The sequence below is a fragment of the Salvelinus fontinalis genome, chromosome 39, assembly GCF_029448725.1.
Source record: "Salvelinus fontinalis isolate EN_2023a chromosome 39, ASM2944872v1, whole genome shotgun sequence".
Lineage (NCBI taxonomy): Eukaryota > Metazoa > Chordata > Actinopteri > Salmoniformes > Salmonidae > Salvelinus > Salvelinus fontinalis.
Genome location: NC_074703.1, coordinates 28624953 through 28651256, shown reverse-complemented (window position 1 = coordinate 28651256; position 26304 = coordinate 28624953). Strand labels below are relative to the sequence as shown.

The window sequence follows — 26304 nt, the reverse complement described above, 5'->3', positions numbered from 1 at the left end:
CATCTTTTTTTCAACAGGACAATGACCAAAAACACCTCCAGGCTGCGTAAGGGCTATTTGACCAATACGTAGAGTGATGGAGTGCTGCATCAGATGACCTGGCCCCCGCAATCACCCGATCTCAACTCAATTGAGATGGTTTGGGATGAGTTGGATCGCAGAGTGAAGGAAAAGCAGCCAACAAGTGCTCAGCATATGTGGGAACTCCTTCAAGACTGTTGGAAAAGCATTCCAGGTGAAGCTGGTTGAGAAAATGCCAAGAGTGTGCAAAGCTGTTATCAAGGCAAAGGGTGGATACTTTGAAGAATCTAAAATCAAAAATATATTTCGATTTGTTTAACACTTTTTTGGTTGCTACATGATTCCATATGTGTTATTTCATAGTGTTGATGTCTTCACTATTATTCTACAAGGTAAAAAATAATAAAAATTAAGAAAAAACCCTGAATAAGTAGGTGTGTCCAAACTTTTGACTGGTACTGTATGGGTTGCGTACAGAACTATGTACTGTATATCCATCCAGGGGTCCACAAGGTTTGACTGACCGACACGGATGGAGGGAGAGGCAGAGACAGAGACAGAAAGAGACAGAGACAGAGAGAAAAGAATGAGATAAAGAAACACTTTATTTGGACAGGAGGAGGGCCCAGAAACACAAGAGTAGCTCCTAGACAAGAAGGAAGCACTCTCAGTGCCTTTTACAACATCCCCATGGTTTGCTTAGAGAGAGAGAGAGAGAGAGAGAGAGAGAGGAGAGAGAGAGGAGAGAGAGAGAGAGAGAGAGAGAGAGAGAGAGAGAGAGAGAGACAGAGAGAGAGAGAGAGAGAGAAAGAACTCCAAGGTTTGCTTAGCTTCGTAATTGTTGGTTTATTTTCGTGCAAGGTCAATATGTGAATGAGATCCTAGAGGAAACCTAAAGCGCCGGCTAAACTAACAAACTAAACTCCAGAGGCTCTAAAACTCAGTCCCTCATGGTACCCTTCCCCCTCTCGCTCGGAGTGGACAAAATATTAGGAACACCATCCTAATATTGGGTTGCACCTCCTTTTGCCCTCAGAACAGCCTCAATTCACGGACAGGGCGTGGATTGTACAAGGTGTCTAAAGCGTTCTACAGGGAGGCTGGCCCATGTTGACTCCAGTGCTTCCTACAGTTGTGTCAAGTTGGCTGGATGTCCTTTGGGTGGTGGATCATTCTTGATACACACGGGGAAACTGTTGAGCGTGAAAAACCCAGCAGCATTGCAGTTCTTGACTCAAACTGGTGCGCCTGGCACCTACTACCATACACCGTTCAGAGGCACTTCAATTCACCCTCTGAACGGCACATACACACAATCCATGTCTCCAACAATATATCTGTAACCTTCATCTACACTGATTGAAGTGGATTTAACAAGTCACATCAATAAGGGATTTTTGATCAAGGCCATACGAGGTCAAAAGTAGTGCACTATATAGAGAATAGGGCCCTGGTCTAAAGTAGTGTACTATATAGGGAATAGGGCTCTGGTCTAAAGTAGTGCATTATATAGGGAATAGGGCTCTGGTCTAAAGTAGTGCACTATACAGGGAATAGGGTGTCATTTGTGACGCAGGCTAAAACTCTACCATGACTGGATGTCTAAGGGGCAACACACACACACACACACACACACACACACACACACACACACACACACACACACACACACACACACACACACACACACACACACACACACACACACACACACACACACACAGTGGGGCTAACACCCTTGGAGTCTGGTGGGGTCAAAAGGTCACGGAACATTCCTCAGAGGTAACGGGGCCAGTCACCCCGAATCCACAGTTAGTTATAGAGACTTAACCACTGTCTGAATCCACAGTTAGTTATAGAGACTTAACCACTGTCTGAATCCACAGTTAGTTATAGAGACTTAACCACTGCCTGAATCCACAGTTAGTTATAGAGACTTAACCACTGTCTGAATCCACAGTTAGTTATAGAGACTTAACCACTGTCTGAATCCACAGTTAGTTATAGAGACTTAACCACTGCCCGAATCCACAGTTAGTTATAGAGACTTAACCACTGCCTGAATCCACAGTTAGTTATAGAGACTTAACCACTGTCTGAATCCACAGTTAGTTATAGAGACTTAACCACTGTCTGAATCCACAGTTAGTTATAGAGACTTAACCACTGTCTGAATCCACAGTTAGTTATAGAGACTTAACCACTGTCTGAATCCACAGTTAGTTATAGAGCCTTAACCACTGTCTGAATCCACAGTTAGTTATAGAGACTTAACCACTGTCTGAATCCACAGTTAGTTATAGAGACTTAACCACTGCCTGAATCCACAGTTAGTTATAGAGACTTAACCACTGCCTGAATCCACAGTTAGTTATAGAGACTTAACCACTGCCTGTATCCACAGTTAGTTATAGAGCCTTAACCACTGCCTGAATCCACAGTTAGTTATAGAGACTTAACCACTGTCTGAATCCACAGTTAGTTATAGAGACTTAACCCCTGCCTGAATCCACAGTTAGTTATAGAGACATTTACATTTTACATTTAAGTCATTTAGCAGACGCTCTTATCCAGAGCGACTTACAAATTGGACAGATAGAGAGAGAGTGTGTGAAAAACGGGGAGACAACCACTACCTGAATCCACAGTTAGTTATAGAGACTTAACCACTGCTTGAATCCACAGTTAGTTATAGAGACTTAACCACTGCCTGAATCCACAGTTAGTTATAGAGACTTAACCACTGCCTGAATCCACAGTTAGTTATAGAGACTTAACCACTGCCCGAATCCACAGTTAGTTATAGAGACTCAACCACTGCCTGAATCCACAGTTAGTTATAGAGACTTAACCACTGTCTGAATCCACAGTTAGTAATAGAGACTTAACCACTGTCTGAATCCACAGTTAGTTATAGAGACTTAACCACTGCCTGAATCCACAGTTAGTTATAGAGACTTAACCACTGCCTGAATCCACAGTTAGTTATAGAGACTTAACCACTGCCTGAATCCACAGTTAGTTATAGAGACTTAACCACTGCCTGAATCCACAGTTAGTTATAGAGACTTAACCACTGCCTGAATCCACAGTTAGTTATAGAGACTTAACCACTGCCTGAATCCACAGTTAGTTATAGAGACTTAACCACTGCCTGTATCCACAGTTAGTTATAGAGACTTAACCACTGTCTGAATCCACAGTTAGTTATAGAGACTTAACCACTGCCTGAATCCACAGTTAGTTATAGAGACTTAACCACTGCCCGAATCCACAGTTAGTTATAGAGACTTAACCACTGCCTGAATCCACAGTTAGTTATAGAGACTTAACCACTGCCTGAATCCACAGTTAGTTATAGAGACTTAACCACTGTCTGAATCCACAGTTAGTTATAGAGACTTAACCACTGCCCAAATCCACAGTTAGTTATAGAGACGTAACCACTGCCCAAATCCACAGTTAGTTATAGAGACTTAACCACTGCCTGAATCCACAGTTAGTTATAGAGACTTAACCCCTGCCTGAATCCACAGTTAGTTATAGAGACATTTACATTTTACATTTAAGTCATTTAGCAGACGCTCTTATCCAGAGCGACTTACAAATTGGACAGATAGAGAGAGAGTGTGTGAAAAACGGGGAGACAACCACTACCTGAATCCACAGTTAGTTATAGAGACTTAACCACTGCTTGAATCCACAGTTAGTTATAGAGACTTAACCACTGCTTGAATCCACAGTTAGTTATAGAGACTTAACCACTGTCTGAATCCACAGTTAGTTATAGAGACTTAACCACTGCCTGCCTGCTTTATAGTGAACTTGACATTTCCAGGCCGATTTGATTTCTTATTCCTTTCATCTCCCTCTCATTCTCCGCCCTCCGGAGTGACCTGAGGTTTTCAAAAGAACCGATGGAGGAGGAAGTACTGGTCTGAACCTGTCTCCCTTACCGCCCTCCCGCTCTAAGAGCTGGGGATGTGTTTAGGGAGGAGTCTGTCTCCGTGTGTCTGTGTGTTAAGCTAAAAGCGTTAATACCTCCCAAAACAAACACGGCACTGTTGACATTTATCACCACAGAGAAAGACCCACAGAGCTCACAGAAAGACCCACAGTTCAGAGGAGAGGCCAGGAGCATTATAGTCTTGACAGTCATTTCACCCTCAAGACTAATGCTATTCAGAGAGAGATAGAGAGGAAGCAGGGGGGGGGTGGAGAGAAAGAGAGGGAGAATGGAGTGAAGACAGAAAGAGAGAGGGTGTGAAAGGCAGAGGACAGAGAGAGAGAGAGTGTGTGTGAAAGGAAGAGAGGACAGAGAGAGAAAGGGTGTGAAAGGCAGAGGGGACAGATAGAGAGAGGAGAGAGAGAGAGAGAGAGAGAGAGAGAGAGAGAGAGAGAGAGAGAGGGTGTGAAAGGCAGAGAGGACAGAGAGAGAGGAGAGAGAGAGAGAGAGGGTGTGAAAGGCAGAGAGGACAGAGAGAGAGGAGAGAGAGAGAGAGAGAGAGAGAGAGGGTGTGAAAGGCAGAGAGGACAGAGAGAGAGGAGAGAGAGAGAGAGAGAGAGAGAGAGAGAGAGAGAGAGAGAGAGAGGGTGTGAAAGGCAGAGAGGACAGAGAGAGAGAGAAGATGTGTGAAAGGCAGAGAGGACAGAGGTGCGCTGCGTTTTGTGGCGATGCCGTTTGACACATCCAGGTGGTTATTAATGCCCCACCGGCTTATCACTCTCCCATCCCTCTTTCTCTCTCATCCTTCTGTCCAGAAAAACTGACGCTTGGTAAAAGCAGTGCACTATATAGGGAATAGGGTGCCATTTGGGAAGCAGCCCTCTGGTCTGGTAAAAGGTCAATCTGCCTCGTGGTACCAGTACAGGAGGTCATCTGAATCTGGAGGTCTGTTGAACATGTGGTGGTCTTTAAGTAGACTGCAGGATTTATTTCAACTGTTTACAGTCTTACAGGCCCTCTCTCACTGGTTATGGGAGTGTGTGTGTGTGTGTGTGTGTGTGTATCTAGAGTTCCACAGAGGTCATGGGGTCAAGGCCTGGGGAGAATAGGGTGCTGCTGAGGGTCCCTGTGGGGCCATATAGGAGAGAAGGGAAGGGTGTGTGTGTGTGTGTGTGTGTGTGTGTGTGTGTGTGTGTGTGTGTGTGTGTGTGTGTGTGTGTGTGTGTGTGTGTGTGTGTGTGTGTGTGTGTGTGACGGGGCACCATTTGGTAAGGGTAGAGGAGATTACATCTAATCCATTAGCTCAGAGGGTTTTGGGTTTTCAACCTGGCCAATGAGCCTCAACCCGTATCTGATACTTTGACAGAGCGCTTTGAACCCCCCCCCCTCTGGAGCGTGTAAGATTATGGGCTCAGTAGGTTTGAGTGACAAGGGTTTTTCTCTGTGTTATTGTTGTCGTCCGGCCCAGACGGAAGATGGGATGAGAGGGATGGGTGAACAGGGTGCGGTCCGTTTCATCTGTTCTCATCTCTCTGTTCTCCAGGGTGTCTCTTTAACTTCCTTTCTCTTCCCTGAAATCTCTCTTCTCTCGGTAACTAGCTGCCTGTCCTGCCAGGCCTGTCCTGCCAGGGATTTGTCTTGCATGGACGGGCCGGGAGGGAGGGAGCGGGGGGCCAGGCAGTGAGGATGGTATGGAGGGGGCCGGGAGGGAGGGAGGGAGGGAGCGGGGGGCCAGAGAGTGAGGAGGGGATGGAGGGGGCCGGGAGGGAGGGAGGGAGCGGGGGGCCAGGCAGTGAGGATGGTATGGAGGGGGCCGGGAGGGAGGGAGCGGGGGGCCAGGGAGTGAGGAGGGGATGGAGGGGGCCGGGAGGGAGGGAGGGAGCGGGGGGCCAGGCAGTGAGGAGGGATGGAGGGGGCCGGGAGGGACCAGGGCCTTTTGTGGAAGTGACAGGGGCGTATCTGGGAAGTCACAGCCTGATGGAGCCCTTAGCCGTCTGGGCTCCGTGACAGGGAAACGCGGGGAGAGACAAGGGGAGAGACATGGGGGAGAGACAGGGGGGAGAGACGGGGGGGAGACGGGGGGAGACAGTGACACTAGCTGGGTGTGTGAGGGAGGTTGCACCGTTCCAGTCTCGTGGGCTCAGTGTCTCTCTGCCACACACATCAAAAACGGAGCTGTGTGTCAAAAACGGAGCTGTCTGACACACACACACACACACACACACACACACACACACACACACACACACACACACACACACACACACACACACACACACACACACACACACACACACACACACACACACACACACACACACACACAGTCTTGTGCAGCTAACCTTGTGGGGATATACAATTCAGTCCCATTCAAAATCCTATTTTCCTTAACCCCTAACCTGTACCCTTACCCTAACCTTAACCCTAACCTTAACCTAAAAACCTAACCTTAACCCTAAACCCTAGCTCCTAACCCTAAAACTAACCCTAGCTCTTAACCCTAACCCTAAAACTAACCCTAGCTCTTAACCCTAACCCTAGCTCCTAACCCTAACCCTAGCTCCTAACCCTAACCCTAGCTCCTAACCCTAGCTCCTAACCCTAACCCTAGCTCCTAACCCTAACCCTAGCTCCTAACCCTAGCTCCTAACCCTAACCCTAGCTCCTAACCCTAGCTCCTAAACCTAACCCTAGCTCCTAACCCTAACCCTAGCTCTTAACCCTAACCCTAGCTCCTAACCCTAGCTCCTAACCCTAACCCTAGCTCCTAACCCTAACCCTAGCTCCTAACCCTAACCCTAGCTCCTAAACCTAACCCTAGCTCTTAACCCTAAACCCAACCCTAGCTCCTAAACCTAACCCTAGCTCCTAACCCTAACCCTAGCTCCTAACCCTAACCCTAGCTCCTAAACCTAACCCTAGCTCTTAACCCTAAACCCAACCCTAGCTCCTAAACCTAATTCTAACCTTAACCCTAAACTCCCTAGAAAAAGTGTTTGACCTTGTGGGGACCAACAAAATGTCCCCAGTTTTTCAAATGTTTGTTTGTTTACTCTTCTATAGTTAGACACGTCCACACACACACACACACCTGGCGAAGCAGGTTTGGGTCTCTGCACTTTGGAATGTCAGTCACACTTCCCTTCACTCTCTTAGTGAGAAACAAGACTTCAGAAGCGATGCTGAATATTACAACTGTCATCTTGAAACGTTGACAGCAGTGAACGTGTCCCTGGAATGACCAGTACTGTTCTGATGGTAACACTTGTTCTCTTTTAATCCTTGATAGTCCCCCCTTTCTCCCCCCTCTCTCACCCCTTTCTCCCCCCTCTCTTATCTCCTCACCTTTGGGGGGGGGGTTATTTACTTACCCCTCCCTTCCCCTCCCTCTCACCTTTCACGCTGTCTGAGCTGGCCCTATTGTGCCTGACCCGGGAAGCATGCCCACTGTGTGTGTGTGTGTGTGTGTGTGTGTGTGTGTGTGTGTGTGTGTGTGTGTGTGTGTGTGTGTGTGTGTGTGTGTGTGTGTGTGTGTGTGTGTGTGTGACGTCAGCTCCAGTGTAGATGCACCCAGCAGGTTAAACAGCTGTAAGGACAGACGAGGACAGACGAGGACAGGAGACACTAATGCCAACACAGTCCTCTATTACACACAGACCATTATAACCCTATTAGACCCTGCAGTTACCTCATCAGTCAAGAGGAGAATGGAAACATGAGCTTGAAAGCCCCTGAGTCAAGTATGCTTCTCATTTAACCAGGTCTGCATAGATGACGGTGTACGGTAAGTGCTTTAGGTTGACTTCAGTGGATCTTTTTATAATGAGGGTGGCTAAGATAAGTTTTCTGAAAGGCCCCTGTGAATCCTTATGTTAGACCCCCTCTGACCCAGTTCACTATGCGTAATGGGGGATAGAATGCTGTAGAAGGCTCCAGAGTTCTAGAAAGGTCAGGGGTCATATCCTGGATTGCAGGGTGCAGAGTGGTATCCCTGCTGGGTAGTAGGAGGGGTGAGGGGTGAGAGGGACAGGGTGAGAGTTGAGAGGGAAGGGGTGACTTTGGCTAAAAGGCATACAGCTAATGTCAGAATTGATCAGAATTGACTTTTCATAGCGGGTTAGGAGAACTTACGTAGCGGGTTAGGAGAACTTACATAGAAGGTTAGGAGAACTTACGTAGCGGGTTAGGAGAACTTACGTAGCAGGTTAGGAGAACTTACGTAGCAGGTTAGGAGAACTTACGTAGCGGGTTAGGAGAACTTACATAGCGGGTTAGGAGAACTTACATAGCGGGTTAGGAGAACTTACGTAGCGGGTTAGGAGAACTTACATATCAGGTTAGGAGAACTTACGTAGCGGGTTAGGAGAACTTACGTAGCGGGTTAGGAGAACTTACGTATCAGGTTAGGAGAACTTACGTAGCAGGTTAGGAGAACTTACGTAGCGGGTTAGGAGAACATACGTAGCGGGTTAGGAGAACTTACGTAGCGGGTTAGGAGAACTTACGTAGCGGGTTAGGAGAACTTACGTAGGGGATTAGGAGAACTTACGTAGCGGGTTAGGAGAACTTACGTAGCGGGTTAGGAGAACTTACGTAGCGGGTTAGGAGAACTTACGTAGCGGGTTAGGAGAACTTACGTAGCGGGTTAGGAGAACTTACGTAGCGGGTTAGGAGAACTTACGTAGCGGGTTAGGAGAACTTACGTAGCGGGTTAGAAGAACTTACGTAGCGGGTTAGGAGAACTTACGTAGGGGGTTAGGAGAACTTACGTAGCAGGTTAGGAGAATTAACGTTGCAGGTTAGAATAATTAGGTCAAGGTTTGGAAAGGGTTAGCTAAAATGCTAAAAAAAAAAATCTACTTTTGACGCCAAATTGACATAAGCCGTTAACAAACTAGCCATGATCGTGACAAAAGGGTGAGAAGGATTTGTGTTACACTTTGTGTTGAGTTAGTGGCCTTGGATAGCCTCAAGCAGTGAAGCCACAAGTATGAATGGGAGTTATCGCCCCCTTGTGGTTCAGAATGTAATAACCAGTTCCGTTTTAGGATACCAGAGAGAGAACCTGGATTTGCAGGTGCACAGTCATCCAGGTGTGGGAGTTGACAGGCTGTTGGGGGAAAGGTGTTAGAAAGGTATCAGGTATCTCTCTTCCTCTCTCTCTCTGGGTAAACAAACAGGTATGCAGAGGGGGTGTCAGCAGCTGCCTATAGAGAAAGTGGGGGGGGGGGGGGGGGGGGGGGGGGCAGAGGTATTTCTGTGCTCCACTTCTCTGCCTTTACAAAATAATGCAAGGAAGCTATTTGGAGGGAAGCTATTTGGAGGGAAGCTATTTGGAGGGAAGCTATATTCAGGGAATCTATATGCAGGGAAGCTATATGGAGGGAAGCTATATGGAGAGAAGCTCTATGGAGGAAAGCTATATGCAGGGAAGCTATATGCAGGGAAGCTATATGGAGAGAAGCTCTATGGAGGGAAGCTATATGCAGGGAAGCTATATGGAGAGAAGCTATATGGAAGGAAGCTATATGGAGAGAAGCTATATGGAGAGAAGCTATATGGAGAGAAGCTATATGCAGGGAAGCTATATGGAGAGAAGCTATATGGAGAGAAGCTATATGGAGAGAAGCTATATGGAGAGAAGCTATATGGAGAGAAGCTATATGGAGAGAAGCTATATGCAGGGAAGCTATATGGAGAGAAGCTCTATGGAGGGAAGCTATATGCAGGGAAGCTATATGGAGAGAAGCTATATGGAATGAAGCTATATGGAGAGAAGCTATATGGAGAGAAGCTATATGGAGGGAAGCTATATGGAGAGAAGCTATATGCAGGGAAGCTATATGGAGAGAAGCTATATGCAGGGAAGCTATATGGAGAGAAGCTCTATGGAGGAAAGCTATATGCAGGGAAGCTATATGCAGGGAAGCTATATGGAGAGAAGCTCTATGGAGGGAAGCTATATGCAGGGAAGATATTTGGAGAGAAGCTATATGGAGGGAGAGAATGAGAGGGAGACAGCAAAAGAGAGGTAGGGAAAGAGAAAGAGAGGCAGGGAAAGAGAGAGGCAGGGAAAGAGAGGCAGGGAAAGAGAAAGAGAGGCAGAGCAAGAGGGGCAGGGAAAGAGAAAGAGAGGCAGAGAAAGAGAAAGAGAGGCAGGGAAAGAGAAAGGGAGAGAGCAAAAGAGAGGCACGGAAAGAGAAAGGGAGAGAGCGAAAGAGAGGCAAGGAAAGAGAAAGAGAGGCAGGGAAAGAGAAAGGGAGAGAGCGAAAGAGAGGCAGGGAAAGAGAAAGGGAGAGAGTGAAAGAGAGGCAAGGAAAGAGAAAGGGAGAGAGCGAAAGGAGTGATGAATGGGTGCTTTGATGTCATCATGCCCAGTGGTTAAGGTCATTGGGCCCACAGGACACTGCAGACACAAAGACCTCTAAATAGTCTCCCACTCCCTCTATCCCTCACTCCTCTCCTCTCTTTTCTCTCTCTCACTTCTCTGTCCCTTTCTCTTTCTCAGTTGAGGAGCCTGTCTCTGGTATTTATTCATAAGCTTTGCTTTTGTGTCGGATATTTGGTTCACTGCTTGATCACATGGACACGTTTCTAAACACACGTGTGCATCAGGCATGTGAGCGTGTGTGTGCATCAGGCATGTGAGCGTGTGTGTGCATCAGGCATGTGAGCGTGTGTGACAACCGGTCAGTCCTCCAGGCCCAGCAGGAGGCTGCTACACCCTTTGTGTTTTCTCTGTTTTCCACTAGTTTAATATCACCAGTCATCCTCTCTTTTTTCCACTAGTTTAATATCACCAGTCGTCCTCTCTGTTTTCCACTAGTTTAATGTCACCAGTCGTCTTCTCTGTTTTCCACTAGTTTAATGTCACCAGTCGTCTTCTCTGTTTTCCACTAGTTTAATATCACCAGTCGTCCTCTCTGTTTTCCACTAGTTTAATATCACCAGTCGTCCTCTCTGTTTTCCACTAGTTTAATGTCACCAGTCGTCCTCTCTGTTTTCCACTAGTTTAATATCACCAGTCGTCCTCTCTGTTTTCCACTAGTTTAATGTCACCAGTCGTCCTCTCTGTTTTCCACTAGTTTAATATCACCAGTCGTCATCTCTGTTTTCCACTAGTTTAATATCACCAGTCGTCCTCTCTGTTTTCCACTAGTTTAATATCACCAGTCGTCCTCTCTGTTTTCCACTAGTTTAATATCACCAGTCGTCCTCTCTGTTTTCCACTAGTTTAATATCACCAGTCGTCCTCTCTGTTTTCCACTAGTTTAATATCACCAGTCGTCCTCTCTGTTTTCCACTAGTTTAATATCACCAGTCGTCCTCTCTGTTTTCCACTAGTTTAATATCACCAGTCGTCCTCTCTGTTTTCCACTAGTTTAATGTCACCAGTCGTCCTCTCTGTTTTCCACTAGTTTAATATCACCAGTCGTCCTCTCTGTTTTCCACTAGTTTAATGTCACCAGTCGTCCTCTCTGTTTTCCACTAGTTTAATGTCACCAGTCGTCCTCTCTGTTTTCCACTAGTTTAATATCACCAGTCGTCCTCTCTGTTTTCCACTAGTTTAATGTCACCAGTCGTCATCTCTGTTTTCCACTAGTTTAATATCACCAGTCGTCCTCTCTGTTTTCCACTAGTTTAATATCACCAGTCGTCCTCTCTGTTTTCCACTAGTTTAATATCACCAGTCGTCCTCTCTGTTTTCCACTAGTTTAATATCACCAGTCGTCCTCTCTGTTTTCCACTAGTTTTTATTTATTTATTTTTTTTTTTATCCCCTTTTCTCCCCAATTTTCGTGGTATCCAATCGCTAGTAATTACTATCTTGTCTCATCGCTACAACTCCCGTACGGGCTCGGGAGAGACGAAGGTCGAAAGCCATGCGTCCTCCGAAGCACAACCCAACCTAGCCGCACTGCTTCTTTAACACAGCGCGCCTCCAACCCGGAAGCCAGCCGCACCAATGTGTCGGAGGAAACACAGTGTACCTGTCCCCCTTGGTTAGCGCGCACTGCGCCCGGCCCGCCACAGGAGTCGCTGGAGCGCGATGAGACAAGGATATCCCTACCGGCCAAACCCTCCCTAACCCGGACGACGCTAGCCCAATTGTGCGTCGCCCCACGGACCTCCCGGTCGCGGCCGGCTGCGACAGAGCCTGGGCGCGAACCCAGAGACTCTGGTGGCGCAGTTAGCACTGCGATGCAGTGCCCTAGACCACTGCGCCACCCGGGAGGCCCTGTTTTCCACTAGTTTAATATCACCAGTCGTCCTCTCTGTTTTCCACTAGTTTAATGTCACCAGTCGTCCTCTCTGTTTTCCACTAGTTTAATATCACCAGTCGTCATCTCTGTTTTCCACTAGTTTAATATCACCAGTCGTCCTCTCTGTTTTCCACTAGTTTAATATCACCAGTCGTCCTCTCTGTTTTCCACTAGTTTAATATCACCAGTCGTCCTCTCTGTTTTCCACTAGTTTAATATCACCAGTCGTCCTCTCTGTTTTCCACTAGTTTAATATCACCAGTCGTCCTCTCTGTTTTCCACTAGTTTAATATCACCAGTCGTCCTCTCTGTTTTCCACTAGTTTAATATCACCAGTCGTCCTCTCTGTTTTCCACTAGTTTAATGTCACCAGTCGTCCTCTCTGTTTTCCACTAGTTTAATATCACCAGTCGTCCTCTCTGTTTTCCACTAGTTTAATGTCACCAGTCGTCCTCTCTGTTTTCCACTAGTTTAATGTCACCAGTCGTCCTCTCTGTTTTCCACTAGTTTAATATCACCAGTCGTCCTCTCTGTTTTCCACTAGTTTAATGTCACCAGTCGTCATCTCTGTTTTCCACTAGTTTAATATCACCAGTCGTCCTCTCTGTTTTCCACTAGTTTAATATCACCAGTCGTCCTCTCTGTTTTCCACTAGTTTAATATCACCAGTCGTCCTCTCTGTTTTCCACTAGTTTAATATCACCAGTCGTCCTCTCTGTTTTCCACTAGTTTTTATTTATTTATTTATTTTTTTATCCCCTTTTCTCCCCAATTTTCGTGGTATCCAATCGCTAGTAATTACTATCTTGTCTCATCGCTACAACTCCCGTACGGGCTCGGGAGAGACGAAGGTCGAAAGCCATGCGTCCTCCGAAGCACAACCCAACCTAGCCGCACTGCTTCTTTAACACAGCGCGCCTCCAACCCGGAAGCCAGCCGCACCAATGTGTCGGAGGAAACACAGTGTACCTGTCCCCCTTGGTTAGCGCGCACTGCGCCCGGCCCGCCACAGGAGTCGCTGGAGCGCGATGAGACAAGGATATCCCTACCGGCCAAACCCTCCCTAACCCGGACGACGCTAGCCCAATTGTGCGTCGCCCCACGGACCTCCCGGTCGCGGCCGGCTGCGACAGAGCCTGGGCGCGAACCCAGAGACTCTGGTGGCGCAGTTAGCACTGCGATGCAGTGCCCTAGACCACTGCGCCACCCGGGAGGCCCTGTTTTCCACTAGTTTAATATCACCAGTCGTCCTCTCTGTTTTCCACTAGTTTAATGTCACCAGTCGTCCTCTCTGTTTTCCACTAGTTTAATGTCACCAGTCGTCCTCTCTGTTTTCCACTAGTTTAATGTCACCAGTCGTCCTCTCTGTTTTCCACTAGTTTAATGTCACCAGTCGTCCTCTCTGTTTTCCACTAGTTTAATATCACCAGTCGTCCTCTCTGTTTTCCACTAGTTTAATGTCACCAGTCGTCATCTCTGTTTTCCACTAGTTTAATGTCACCAGTCGTCCTCTCTGTTTTCCACTAGTTTAATGTCACCAGTCGTCCTCTCTGTTTTCCACTAGTTTAATATCACCAGTCGTCCTCTCTGTTTTCCACTAGTTTAATGTCACCAGTCGTCCTCTCTGTTTTCCACTAGTTTAATGTCACCAGTCGTCCTCTCTGTTTTCCACTAGTTTAATATCACCAGTCGTCATCTCTGTTTTCCACTAGTTTAATATCACCAGTCGTCCTCTCTGTTTCCCACTAGTTTAATGTCACCAGTCGTCATCTCTGTTTTCCACTAGTTTAATGTCACCAGTCGTCCTCTCTGTTTTCCACTAGTTTAATGTCACCAGTCGTCATCTCTGTTTTCCACTAGTTTAATATCACCAGTCGTCCTCTCTGTTTTCCACTAGTTTAATATCACCAGTCGTCCTCTCTGTTTTCCACTAGTTTAATATCACCAGTCGTCCTCTCTGTTTTCCACTAGTTTAATATCACCAGTCGTCCTCTCTGTTTTCCACTAGTTTAATGTCACCAGTCGTCCTCTCTGTTTTCCACTAGTTTAATGTCATTCCTCAGATGACTGCTTGTAAATCCCATAAAGGAAAAATATCAGCAGCACCAGAAGTCATTGTTGTAAGTCAAGCTTGTAAAGTTAGTATTTGGGTTTAAAGACAGTCTGTTGCTTTTAAGTAATGTTTATTTACTTTAGTCATGCTTAAGAGAATGTGTGTGTGTGTGTGTGTGTGTGTGTGTGGTGTGTGTGTGTGTGTGTGTGTGCGTGTGCGTGTGCGTGTGCGTGTGTGTGTGTGCGCGTTGTGTGTCTTGTGCTTCAGACATGTCCTCTAAGGGCCGTATCTAATGGTCAGTGACTGTTTGAACTCTCTACCCACCTTCACCTTGATCCCAAAGTCTATATGTACAGTGTGGAATTGTCTGACTAGTTTGGTCAATAGGTACATTTCCTCTGCTGATTCTGTGTGTTATTTCAAAGTCAACTGTTTGTTTAGTTTAGGTTGTGGTATTGAACCAGCTGGGAGCTTCTCTGTGTAGATCAGCGGGAAGCTTTTAGTCCACTAAACTAAAGGTTTGTTATGTATGTTAGGACCGAATGGCCATTCTCCATTCTCCATTCTCCATTCTCCATTCCCCATTATCTAGTCCCCCTCATTGTTTCCCAAAACACTCCCTCTGGCTGCCTCTCTGTTAGACAAGAGTGTAAAGTGAAACACCCTGGGGCTCTCTCTGGCAGTGCTCTGCTGTGTTAAGAGGAAGAGGCATTCTCAGGGTGTAATGTTTTAATTCAGCCACTAGAGGGCAGCGGTATCCCACCAATCTACCAGAAAGCAGCCAAACTCCACACAGTCAGAATGCATGCTTAATAAGTGGCAGGAAGTCCAAGGTTAGGTTAATGAACAGAGTTTTCAAGCTCTTCATGTGTAATGTATTTGAAGTATTCTTGGACCATTACTAACCTCCCTCTCTCTCTCTCCTCTTCCAGTCGGTGTATAACCTGGCCAACGTGGCGTGTAAGTGTCACGGCGTGTCCGGTTCCTGTAGTCTGAAGACGTGCTGGCTCCAGCTGGCAGACTTCCGCCGCGTCGGAGAGTTTCTGAAGGAGAAGTACGACAGCGCCGCCGCCATGCGCATCGGACGCAAAGGAAAACTGGAGCAGGTCGATAAACGCTTCAACGTCCCCACCCCGGAGGATCTGGTCTACACCGACCAGAGCCCAGACTACTGTCTGAAGAACGACACCACCGGCTCCATGGGAACCCTGGGGAGACTCTGTAACAAGACGTCAGAGGGGATGGATGGCTGTGAACTCATGTGCTGCGGGAGAGGATACGATCAGTTCAAGACCTATAAGCATGAGAGATGTCACTGCAAGTTTCACTGGTGTTGTTATGTCAAGTGTAAGAGGTGCACTTCACTGGTGGATCAGTTTGTCTGTAAGTAGGGAAGGAAGGGAGATGGACGGACGGACGGACAGTTCCACATGGGGAAGGAAGGGAGTCTGGACGATGGACGGACTGACGGACGAACAGTTCCACATGGGGAGGGGAGGGAGACTGGACGATGGGGAAGGGAGGGAGTCTGGACGATGGGGTAGGGAGGGAGTCTGGACGATGGACGGACGGACGGACGGACAGACGGACGGACAGTTCCACATGGGGAAGGGAGGGAGTCTGGACGATGGGGTAGGGAGGGGCTGGAATGGAAGGACATGTAACCCATGAGCGGTGTAAGATTATATAACAATAATAAATAAATAAAAATAAATCATGAAATATATAAATAAATAAAGTAAAAAAATGCGTTGCTAGTAATTGAATGAGACTTTTATATGACTCAAGCTGCCTGAGGGAGGACTTGACCGACAAGCAGGCGAATGCAAAACAGAAAGGCTGTTCGTTTTGTTTGTTGTCTACTGGTCGGCCATTTGCTTCCTCTCCCCATCGCAACTGTCCCCTGATTGGTGGCTCGTGCAGTGACGACCAGGAAGTGATGTCACCAGTATCCTTGTTCCCTGGTTGGTGGAATGGGAGGGGGAAGCTGGATAGACTCCTCTTACTTTACAGACTCTTCAAAATGAGAGAGCGAGGAAGTCAGAGAGAGAGAGAGGGGGAGAGAGAGAGAGAGAGAGGGAGAGAGGGAGGGAAAGGGAAAGAGAAGGAGAAGGAGAGAAAGACTAGAAAGGGATGGATCCCAATGAACTGTGCCAAAGCTCCTTTCACCTCCTCTTCCACTCACTCCTCTCTTCTCCACCCTTCTCACCATAGGTTGGTTCTGCATTCTGTTTTACGTCTCACCCTCTTTTCATCACCCTTATTTCATCACCCTGCTAGAGCTCTTAGAAACCACCAGTCCAAGCCAAAGGACACCACCTCACACATGAACTGTTGATTTTGGAACTCTGTAACCATGGAACCACAGCATGTGTTCTAATCATTTACCCACTAGACATCATGTTGACCTCTAGCCTGGAAGGCAGCACAGCTCATGACTTTGGGCACAGAAAGCAAACATAGCTCTGTGTAACTTATAGGGACAATGTGAGTCCCAGAGGACAAGAAGAACAAGAGTTGTGTTGATTGAAGGGAGGAGGACTCTGAGACCTTGGCTGGACATATTGAGATAAGAGAAGAAGAAGAGAGAGAGGAAACACCTGTGTCCTTCTACAATACATAGACCTCTCAGTCTACCTTTAGATGCATGCTGTTCTATCATCTAACAGCATCATTACGTTGTCATGGACTGGATTACTGATCACAGGCCCGTGGCTCCTCGCTGTTCAATACATAGACCTCTCAGTCTACCTTTAGATGCATGCTGTTCTATCATCTAACAGCATCATTACGTTGTCATGGACTGGATTACTGATCACAGGCCCGTGGCCCCTCGCTGTTCAATAACAGACTGCTGTATCTCGCTATTCAACAGGTGGGCCACAGCTATTGTGACCATACCAATAGCCATCTCTAAGCCAATGTCATGACAGTCACACAGCTACCAAGCTTTGTTAGCAGGATGCAACAAATGTGTTATAGAGTTCAAATGTCTGGGAATGAATTGTAAAAAGCAGAAGAAAGTGAACGGAGGAACTCGGAGGACTGCAGATTATTATAGTGGGGATGAGGTACATAGAAATAGTCCATCGAAAATTATATTTTATTAATAATTACTTTTTCATTTTATACTTCATATATGTATTGTTTTGATGATCCTGTCTTTTGACACAGAGGCTTTTGTTTCGTCCTATTCCCTATGTAGTGCACTACTTTTTGCTAGAGTCCTATGGTCCCCGGTCAAAAGTAGTGCACTATATAGGGAATATGATGTCATATGGGACACACCCTTTTAGACATTGTTGTTCAGCGGAACCTCTATCCCTGAGGTTCCTTCCTGCTTGGAATGCCTATTGTCCAATCTCTGCCAAACGCTGCCCACTCTTCAGCCAATGACAGACAAGCCTTTCCTTTGTCATCCAATGAGTGTTGTGGCAAAGTACTACTCATGTAAATATCAGCAGACCTTATCCTTATATGCAGATAATGACACTTTTACAACATACAGACTCCAGGTCTCTCAGAGTGTGTTCTTGTCTATATTATTCTCTCTGAAAGATTGTTGTCGTGATGTGATCCATTAATATTCTCCATGTGTATATTGTATTATCCCCCCCACTTCAAAACAGTCATATTAAACCAATAATAGTGATGATTATAATAAGTAGAAGTGTTTTCCTCTTTCCTAATCCTCACATGATGCCCTTCTAGTGACAGGTAGGCTGAAGAGGCCTACTGTGTCTTCATTTGTGTGTGTGTGTGTGTGTGTGTGTGTGTGTGTGTGTGTGTGTGTGTGTGTGTGTGTGTGTGTGTGTGTGCGTGCGTGTGTGTGTGTGTGTGTGTGTGCGTGTGCGTGTGCGTGTGCGTGTGTGTGTGGCCTCTCATTATCAATAATGTTTTATGACACATTAAAACAATACTTCTGGGATTTTACCCATATACTACCACAAAACTACCACTAACGTCCTTCATACTGGACACAGAGACATACAAACGGTATCCATGAGTTCATCGGACTCTGGGGAAGTAGATAAAGTGCCAAAATATCCCTTTGAGTTGTGTGCACCTCGAGTGGGAAAAATACTACCAATAGCCATTCATAATATAGCAAGCAATACATTATGCTTAGAACTATTGTAAACAAAAGACAGAGTAGCAGCAGTAGCAGGCGTATGCTGTAGCATATGGCTATCCTAGCCTAGCATCTCCTCTCCTCTGTATTAGTCATGGCTAACCTAGCCTAGCATCTCTCTCTTCTCCTCTGTTGGAGTCATGGCTATCCTAGCCTAGCATCTCCTCTCCTCTGTATTAGTCATGGCTAACCTAGCCTAGCATCGCTCTCTTCTCCTCTGTTGGAGTCATGGCTATCCTAGCCTAGCATCTCCTCTCCTCTGTATTAGTCATGGCTAACCTAGCCTAACATCTCTCTCTTCTCCTCTGTTGGAGTCATGGCTATCCTAGCCTAGCATCTCCTCTCCTCTGTATTAGTCATGGCTAACCTAGCCTAGCATCTCTCTCTTCTCCTCTGTTGGAGTCATGGCTAACCTAGCCTAGCATCTCCTCTCCTCTGTATTAGTCATGGCTAACATAGCCTAGCAATTCTCTCTTCTCCTCTGTAGGAATCATGGCTAACCTAGCCTAGCGTCTCCTCTCCTCTGTATTAGTCATGGCTAACCTAGCCTAGCATCTCTCTCTTCTCCTCTGTTGGAGTCATGGCTAACCTAGCCCAGCGTCTCCTCTGTAGGAGTAGTAGTGTCAGACGTAGACTAGCGTCTCCTCTGTAGTAGTAGTGTCAGACCTAGACTAGCGTCTCCTCTGTAGGAGTAGTAGTGTCAGACCTAGACTAGCGTCTCCTCTGTAGGAGTAGTGTCAGACCTAGCCTAGCGTCTCCTCTGTAGGAGTAGTAGTGTCAGACCTAGCCTAGCGTCTCCTCTGTAGGAGTAGTGTCAGACCTAGCCTAGCGTCTCCTCTGTAGGAGTAGTGTCAGACCTAGCCTAGCGTCTCCTCTGTAGGAGTAGTGTCAGACATAGCCTAGCGTCTCCTCTGTAGGAGTAGTAGTGTCAGACCTAGCCTAGCGTCTCCTCTGTAGTAGTAGTGTCAGACCTAGACTAGCGTCTCCTCTGTAGGAGTAGTAGTGTCAGACCTAGCCTAGCGTCTCCTCTGAAGGAGTAGTGTCAGACCTAGCGAAGCATCTCCTCTGTAGGAGTAGTGTCAGACCTAGCCTCGCGTCTCCTCTGTAGGAGTAGTGTCAGACCTAGCCCAGCGTCTCCTCTGTAGGAGTAGTGTCAGACCTAGCCTAGCATCTCCTCTGTAGGAGTAGTGTCAGACCTAGCCTAACGTCTCCTCTGTAGGAGTAGTGTCAGACCTAGCCTAGTGTCTCCTCTGTAGAGGTAGTGTCAGATTGTGACAGTAGATTAGGAACACTAGAACGGTGTAAAGGACGACCAGCACACTGCTCTCAGATAATCCTGATAATCACAGATTAGACAACTGTTATTATGACACAGTAGCCACACCCCCTGACACCACACTAGCTACTGTTCCCCTGTATAGGGCCATTCATACTACACTGTTATAGCCACACCCCCTGCCACCACACTAGCTACTGTTCCCCTGTATAGAGCAATACATACACTGTTATAGCCACACCCCCTGACACCACACTAGCTACTGTTCCCCTGTATAGAGCCATACATACTACACTGTTATAGCCACACCTCCTGACACCACACTAGCTACTGTTCCCCTGTATAGAGCCATATATACTACACTGTTATAGCCACACCTCCTGACACCACACTAGCCACTGTTCCCCTGTATAGAGCCATATATACTACACTGTTATAGCCACACCTCCTGACACCACACTAGCTACTGTACCCTGTATAGAGCCATATATACTACACTGTTATAGCCACACCTCCTGACACCACACTAGCCACTGTTCCCCTGTATAGAGCAATACATACACTGTTATAGCCACACCTCCTGACACCACACTAGCTACTGTTCCCCTGTATAGAGCCATACATACTACACTGTTATAGCCACACCCCCTGCCACCACACTAGCTACTGTTCCCCTGTATAGAGCCATATATACTACACTGTTATAGCCACACCCCCTGACACCACACTAGCTACTGTTCCCCTGTATAGAGCCATATATACCAATTTGTAAGTCGCTCTGGATAAGAGCGTCTGCTAAATGACTTAAATGTAAATGTAAATATACTACACTGTTATAGCCACACCCCCTGACACCACACTAGCTACTGTTCCCCTGTATAGAGCCATATATACTACACTGTTATAGCCACACCCCCTGACACCACACTAGCTACTGTTCCCCTGTATAGAGCCATATATACTACACTGTTATAGCCACACCCCCTGACACCACACTAGCTACTGTTCCCCTGTATAGAGCCATATATACTACACTGTTATAGCCACACCTCCTGCCACCACACTAGCTACTGTTCCCCTGTATAGAGCCATATATACTACACTGTTATAGCCACACCCCCTGACACCACACTAGCTACTGTTCCCCTGTATAGAGCCATATATACTACACTGTTATAGCCACACCCCCTGCCACCACACTAGCTACTGTTCCCCTGTATAGAGCCATATATACTACACTGTTATAGCCACACCCCCTGACACCACACTAGCTACTGTTCCCCTGTATAGAGCCATATATACTACACTGTTATAGCCACACCTCCTGCCACCACACTAGCTACTGTTCCCCTGTATAGAGCCATATATACTACACTGTTATAGCCACACCTCCTGCCACCACACTAGCTACTGTTCCCCTGTATAGAGCCATATATACTACACTGTTATAGCCACACCCCCTGACACCACACTAGCTACTGTTCCCCTGTATAGAGCCATATATACTACACTGTTATAGCCACACCCCCTGACACCACACTAGCTACTGTTCCCCTGTATAGAGCCATACATACTACACTGTTATAGCCACACCCCCTGACACCACACTAGCTACTGTTCCCCTGTATAGAGCCATATATACTACACTGTTATAGCCTCACCTCCTGCCACCACACTAGCTACTGTTCCCCTGTATAGAGCCATATATACTACACTGTTATAGCCACACCCCCTGACACCACACTAGCTACTGTTCCCCTGTATAGAGCCATATATACTACACTGTTATAGCCACACCCCCTGACACCACACTAGCTACTGTTCCCCTGTATAGAGCCATATATACTACACTGTTATAGCCTCACCTCCTGACACCACACTAGCTACTGTACCCCTGTATAGAGCCATACATACTACACTGTTATAGCCACACCCCCTGCCACCACACTAGCTACTGTTCCCCTGTATAGAGCCATATATACTACACTGTTATAGCCACACCCCCTGCCACCACACTAGCTACTGTTCCCCTGTATAGAGCCATATATACTACACTGTTATAGCCACACCCCCTGACACCACACTAGCTACTGTTCCCCTGTATAGAGCCATATATACCAATTTGTAAGTCGCTCTGGATAAGAGCGTCTGCTAAATGACTTAAATGTAAATGTAAATATACTACACTGTTATAGCCACACCCCCTGACACCACACTAGCTACTGTTCCCCTGTATAGAGCCATATATACTACACTGTTATAGCCACACCCCCTGACACCACACTAGCTACTGTTCCCCTGTATAGAGCCATATATACTACACTGTTATAGCCACACCCCCTGACACCACACTAGCTACTGTTCCCCTGTATAGAGCCATATATACTACACTGTTATAGCCACACCTCCTGCCACCACACTAGCTACTGTTCCCCTGTATAGAGCCATATATACTACACTGTTATAGCCACACCCCCTGACACCACACTAGCTACTGTTCCCCTGTATAGAGCCATATATACTACACTGTTATAGCCACACCTCCTGCCACCACACTAGCTACTGTTCCCCTGTATAGAGCCATATATACTACACTGTTATAGCCACACCCCCTGACACCACACTAGCTACTGTTCCCCTGTATAGAGCCATATATACTACACTGTTATAGCCACACCTCCTGCCACCACACTAGCTACTGTTCCCCTGTATAGGGCCATATATACTACACTGTTATAGCCACACCTCCTGCCACCACACTAGCTACTGTTCCCCTGTATAGAGCCATATATACTACACTGTTATAGCCACACCCCCTGACACCACACTAGCTACTGTTCCCCTGTATAGAGCCATATATACTACACTGTTATAGCCACACCCCCTGACACCACACTAGCTACTGTTCCCCTGTATAGAGCCATACATACTACACTGTTATAGCCACACCCCCTGACACCACACTAGCTACTGTTCCCCTGTATAGAGCCATATATACTACACTGTTATAGCCTCACCTCCTGCCACCACACTAGCTACTGTTCCCCTGTATAGAGCCATATATACTACACTGTTATAGCCACACCCCCTGACACCACACTAGCTACTGTTCCCCTGTATAGAGCCATATATACTACACTGTTATAGCCACACCCCCTGACACCACACTAGCTACTGTTCCCCTGTATAGAGCCATATATACTACACTGTTATAGCCACACCCCCTGCCACCACACTAGCTACTGTTCCCCTGTATAGAGCCATATATACTACACTGTTATAGCCACACCCCCTGCCACCACACTAGCTACTGTTCCCCTGTATAGAGCCATATATACTACACTGTTATAGCCACACCCCCTGCCACCACACTAGCTACTGTTCCCCTGTATAGAGCCATATATACTACACTGTTATAGCCACACCCCCTGCCACCACACTAGCTACTGTTCCCCTGTATAGAGCCATATATACTACACTGTTATAGCCACACCCCCTGCCACCACACTAGCTACTGTTCCCCTGTATAGAGCCATATATACAGATAGAGCACCGATATGCCATCCAAAAAAGAAACTCTCCCTGTCAACTGTGTTTATTTTCAGCAAACTTAACATGTGTAAATATTTGTATGAACATAAGATTCAACAACTGAGACATAAACTGAACAAGTTCCACAGACATGTGACTAACAGAAATGGAATAATGTGTCCCTGAACAAAGGGGGGGTCAAAATCAAAAATAACAGATGTTACCCCACTCTTCCACCAAGGCACCTGCAAGTTCCTGGACATTTCTGGGAGGAATGGCCCTAGCCCTCACCCTCCGATCCAACAAGTCCCAGACATGCTCAATGGGATTGAGATCCGGGCTCTTCGCTGGCCATGGCAGAACACTGACATTCCTGTCTTTCAGGAAATCACGCACAGAACGAGCAGTATGGCTGGTGGTATTGTCATGCTGGAGGGTCATGTCAGGATGAGCCTGCAGGAAGGGTACCACATGAGGGATGAGGATGTCTTCCCTGTAACGCACAGCATTGCCTGCAATGACAACAAGCTCAGTCCGATGATGCTGTGACACACCGCCCCAGACCATAACGGACCCTCCACCTCCAAATCGATCCCGCTCCAGAGTACAGGCCTTAGTGTAAAGCTCATTCCTTTGATGATAAACGCGAATCCGACCATCAGCCCTGGTGAGACAAAACCGCGACTCGTCAGTGAAGAGCACTTTTTTGCCAGTCCTATCTGGTCCAGCGACGGTGGGTTTGTGCCCATAGGCAGCGTTGTTGCCGGTGATGTCTGGTGAGGACCTGCCTTACAACAGGCCTACAAGCCCTCCGTGCAGCCTCTCTCAGCCTATTGCGGACAGTCTGAGCACTGATGGAGGGATTGTGCATTCCCGGTGTAACTCGGGCAGTTGTTGTTGCCATTATGTACCTGTCCCATAGGTGTGATGTTTGGATGTACCGATCCTGTGCAGGTGTTGTTACACGTGGTCTGCCCCTGCGAGGACGATCAGCTTTCTGTCCTGTCTCCCTGTAGCTCTGTCTTTGGCGTCTCACGGTACGGACATTGCAATTTACTGCACGTTCACGCAGATGAGCAGGGACCCTGGGCATCTTTCTTTTGGTGTTTTTCAGAGTCAGTATAAAGGCCTATTTAGTGTCCTAATTTTTCATAACTGTGACCTTAATTGCCTACCGTCTATAAGCTGTTAGTGTCTGAACGACCGTTCCACAGGTGCATGTTCATTCTTTTTTTATGGGTCATTGAACAAGCACTGGAAACAGTGTTTAAACCCTTAACAATGAAGATCTGTGAAGTTATTTTGATTTTTACGAATTATCTTTGAAAGACAGGGTCCTGAAAAAGGGACGTCTCTTTTTTTTACTGAGTTTACAAATGGTTGTTTCTAAAAAGAGTAGCTTCAGACTCAAACAGTTTAAAAGCTACTGTACCCCTATATAGGGCCATACATACTACTAGGGTTGCAAAGGGTCGGAAACTTTCTGGTAAATTTCCATGGGAAGTTAAGCCCTGGAATTTGGGGAATATTGCTTAAATTCATTAAAAAAAGTTAACTTATAACAGTGAACCTTTTTTTGTGGGATACACATAAGGCAATTCTAGGTCTTGTGGCATATTTTGGTTAAACTATCCCCAATTCAATAGAATTGCAACCCTCTGCATGCACAGTGCATTCTCCCATCACATGTACAGCTGATTCTCAAGATCTTGCACACTAATGAGATACCATTGAGCCCTGACTACTACACTGTCTGAGCCAAGGGCTACATGCTTTCTGTAAGTTTTGATTACAATACTGTGTGGGGTGAATATATTTTATATGACATACATGATTTTTTTGTTAACTAGTAAATAGTAGCCTACAGCAAAGTGCGTTTAAATCATGATTAAAAGCAGTGGTTCGCGCTTTCAGTTTTGCGCGAATGCTGCCATCAATCCACGGTTTCTGGTTGGGGAATGTTTTAATAGATGCTGTGGGTACAACATCACCGATGCACTTGCTAATAAACTCGCTCACCGAATCAGCGTATTCATCAATGTTGTTGTTTGACGTTATGCGGAACATATCCGCATAACGATCCACGTAATCGAAGCAATCTTGAAGCGTGGAATCTGATTGGTCGGACCAGCGTTGAACAGACCTGAGCGCGGGTGCTTCCTGTTTTAATTTCTGTCTATAGGCTGGGAGCAACAAAATGGAGTCGTGGTCAGCTTTTCCGAAAGGAGGGCGGGGGAGGGCCTTATATGCGTCGCGGAAGTTAGAATAGCAATGATCCAGGGTTTTGCCAGCCCGGATTGTGTTTATCGATATGCTGATAGAATTTAGGGAGCCTTGTTTTCAGATTAGCTTTGTTAAAATCCTCAGCTACAATAAATGCAGCCTCAGGATATGTGGTTTCCAGTTTACATAGAGTCGAATTAAGTTCTTTCAGGGCCGTCGATGTGTCTGCTTGGGGGGGGGGATATACACGACTGTGATTATGATCGAAGAGAATTCTTTTGGTAGATAATGCGGTCGGCATTTGATTGTGAGGAATTCTAAGTCAGGTGAACAAAAGGACTTGAGTTCCTGTATGTTGTTATGATCACACCACGTCTCGTTAATCATAAGGCATACACCCCCGCCCTTCTTCTTCCCAGAGAGATGTTTGTTTCTGTCGGCGCGATGCGTGAAGAAACCAGGTGGCTGTACCGACTCCAATAGCGTGTCTCGAGTAAGCCACGTTTCCGTGAAACAAAGAACGTTACAGTCTCTGATGTCTCTCTGGAAGGCTACCCCTGCTCTGATTTCGTCTACCTTGTTGTCAAGAGACTGGACATTGGCGAGTAGTATGCTCGGGAGCGATGCGCGATGTGCCCGTCTACGGAGCCTGACCAGAAGACCGCTCCGTCTGCCCCTTCTATGGTGCCGTTGTTTTGGGTTGCCGGCTGGGATCCGATCCATTGTCCTGGGTGGCAGGCCAAACAGAGGATCCGCTTCGGGAAAGTCGTATTCCTGGTCGTAATGTTGGTGAGTTGACGTTGCTCGCGGTTTTGACCATTCTGCCTGCCCTGACCCTGTCCCTGACCCTGTCCCTGA

The 26304-nt window shown here is 46.8% G+C and overlaps 2 protein-coding genes across 2 annotated transcripts in view; both read left to right on the top strand.

Annotated features, from left to right (window-relative positions):
- Positions 1-15189: 15189 nt before the first annotated feature.
- Positions 15190-17954, top strand: LOC129838736 (protein Wnt-5b; the record flags this gene model as incomplete). Its single annotated transcript, XM_055905892.1, has 1 exon — positions 15190-17954. A coding segment is annotated over one exon (486 nt), but the record flags the coding sequence as incomplete, so codon positions are not given.
- LOC129838735 (uncharacterized) overlaps positions 15845-26304 on the top strand; it is a 77127-nt gene continuing 66667 nt past the window's right edge. Inside the window, exon 1 of the mRNA XM_055905891.1 lies at positions 15845-15916. Within this exon, the coding sequence (XP_055761866.1) occupies positions 15845-15916 (72 nt within the window). The remainder of the gene's footprint in view (positions 15917-26304) is intronic.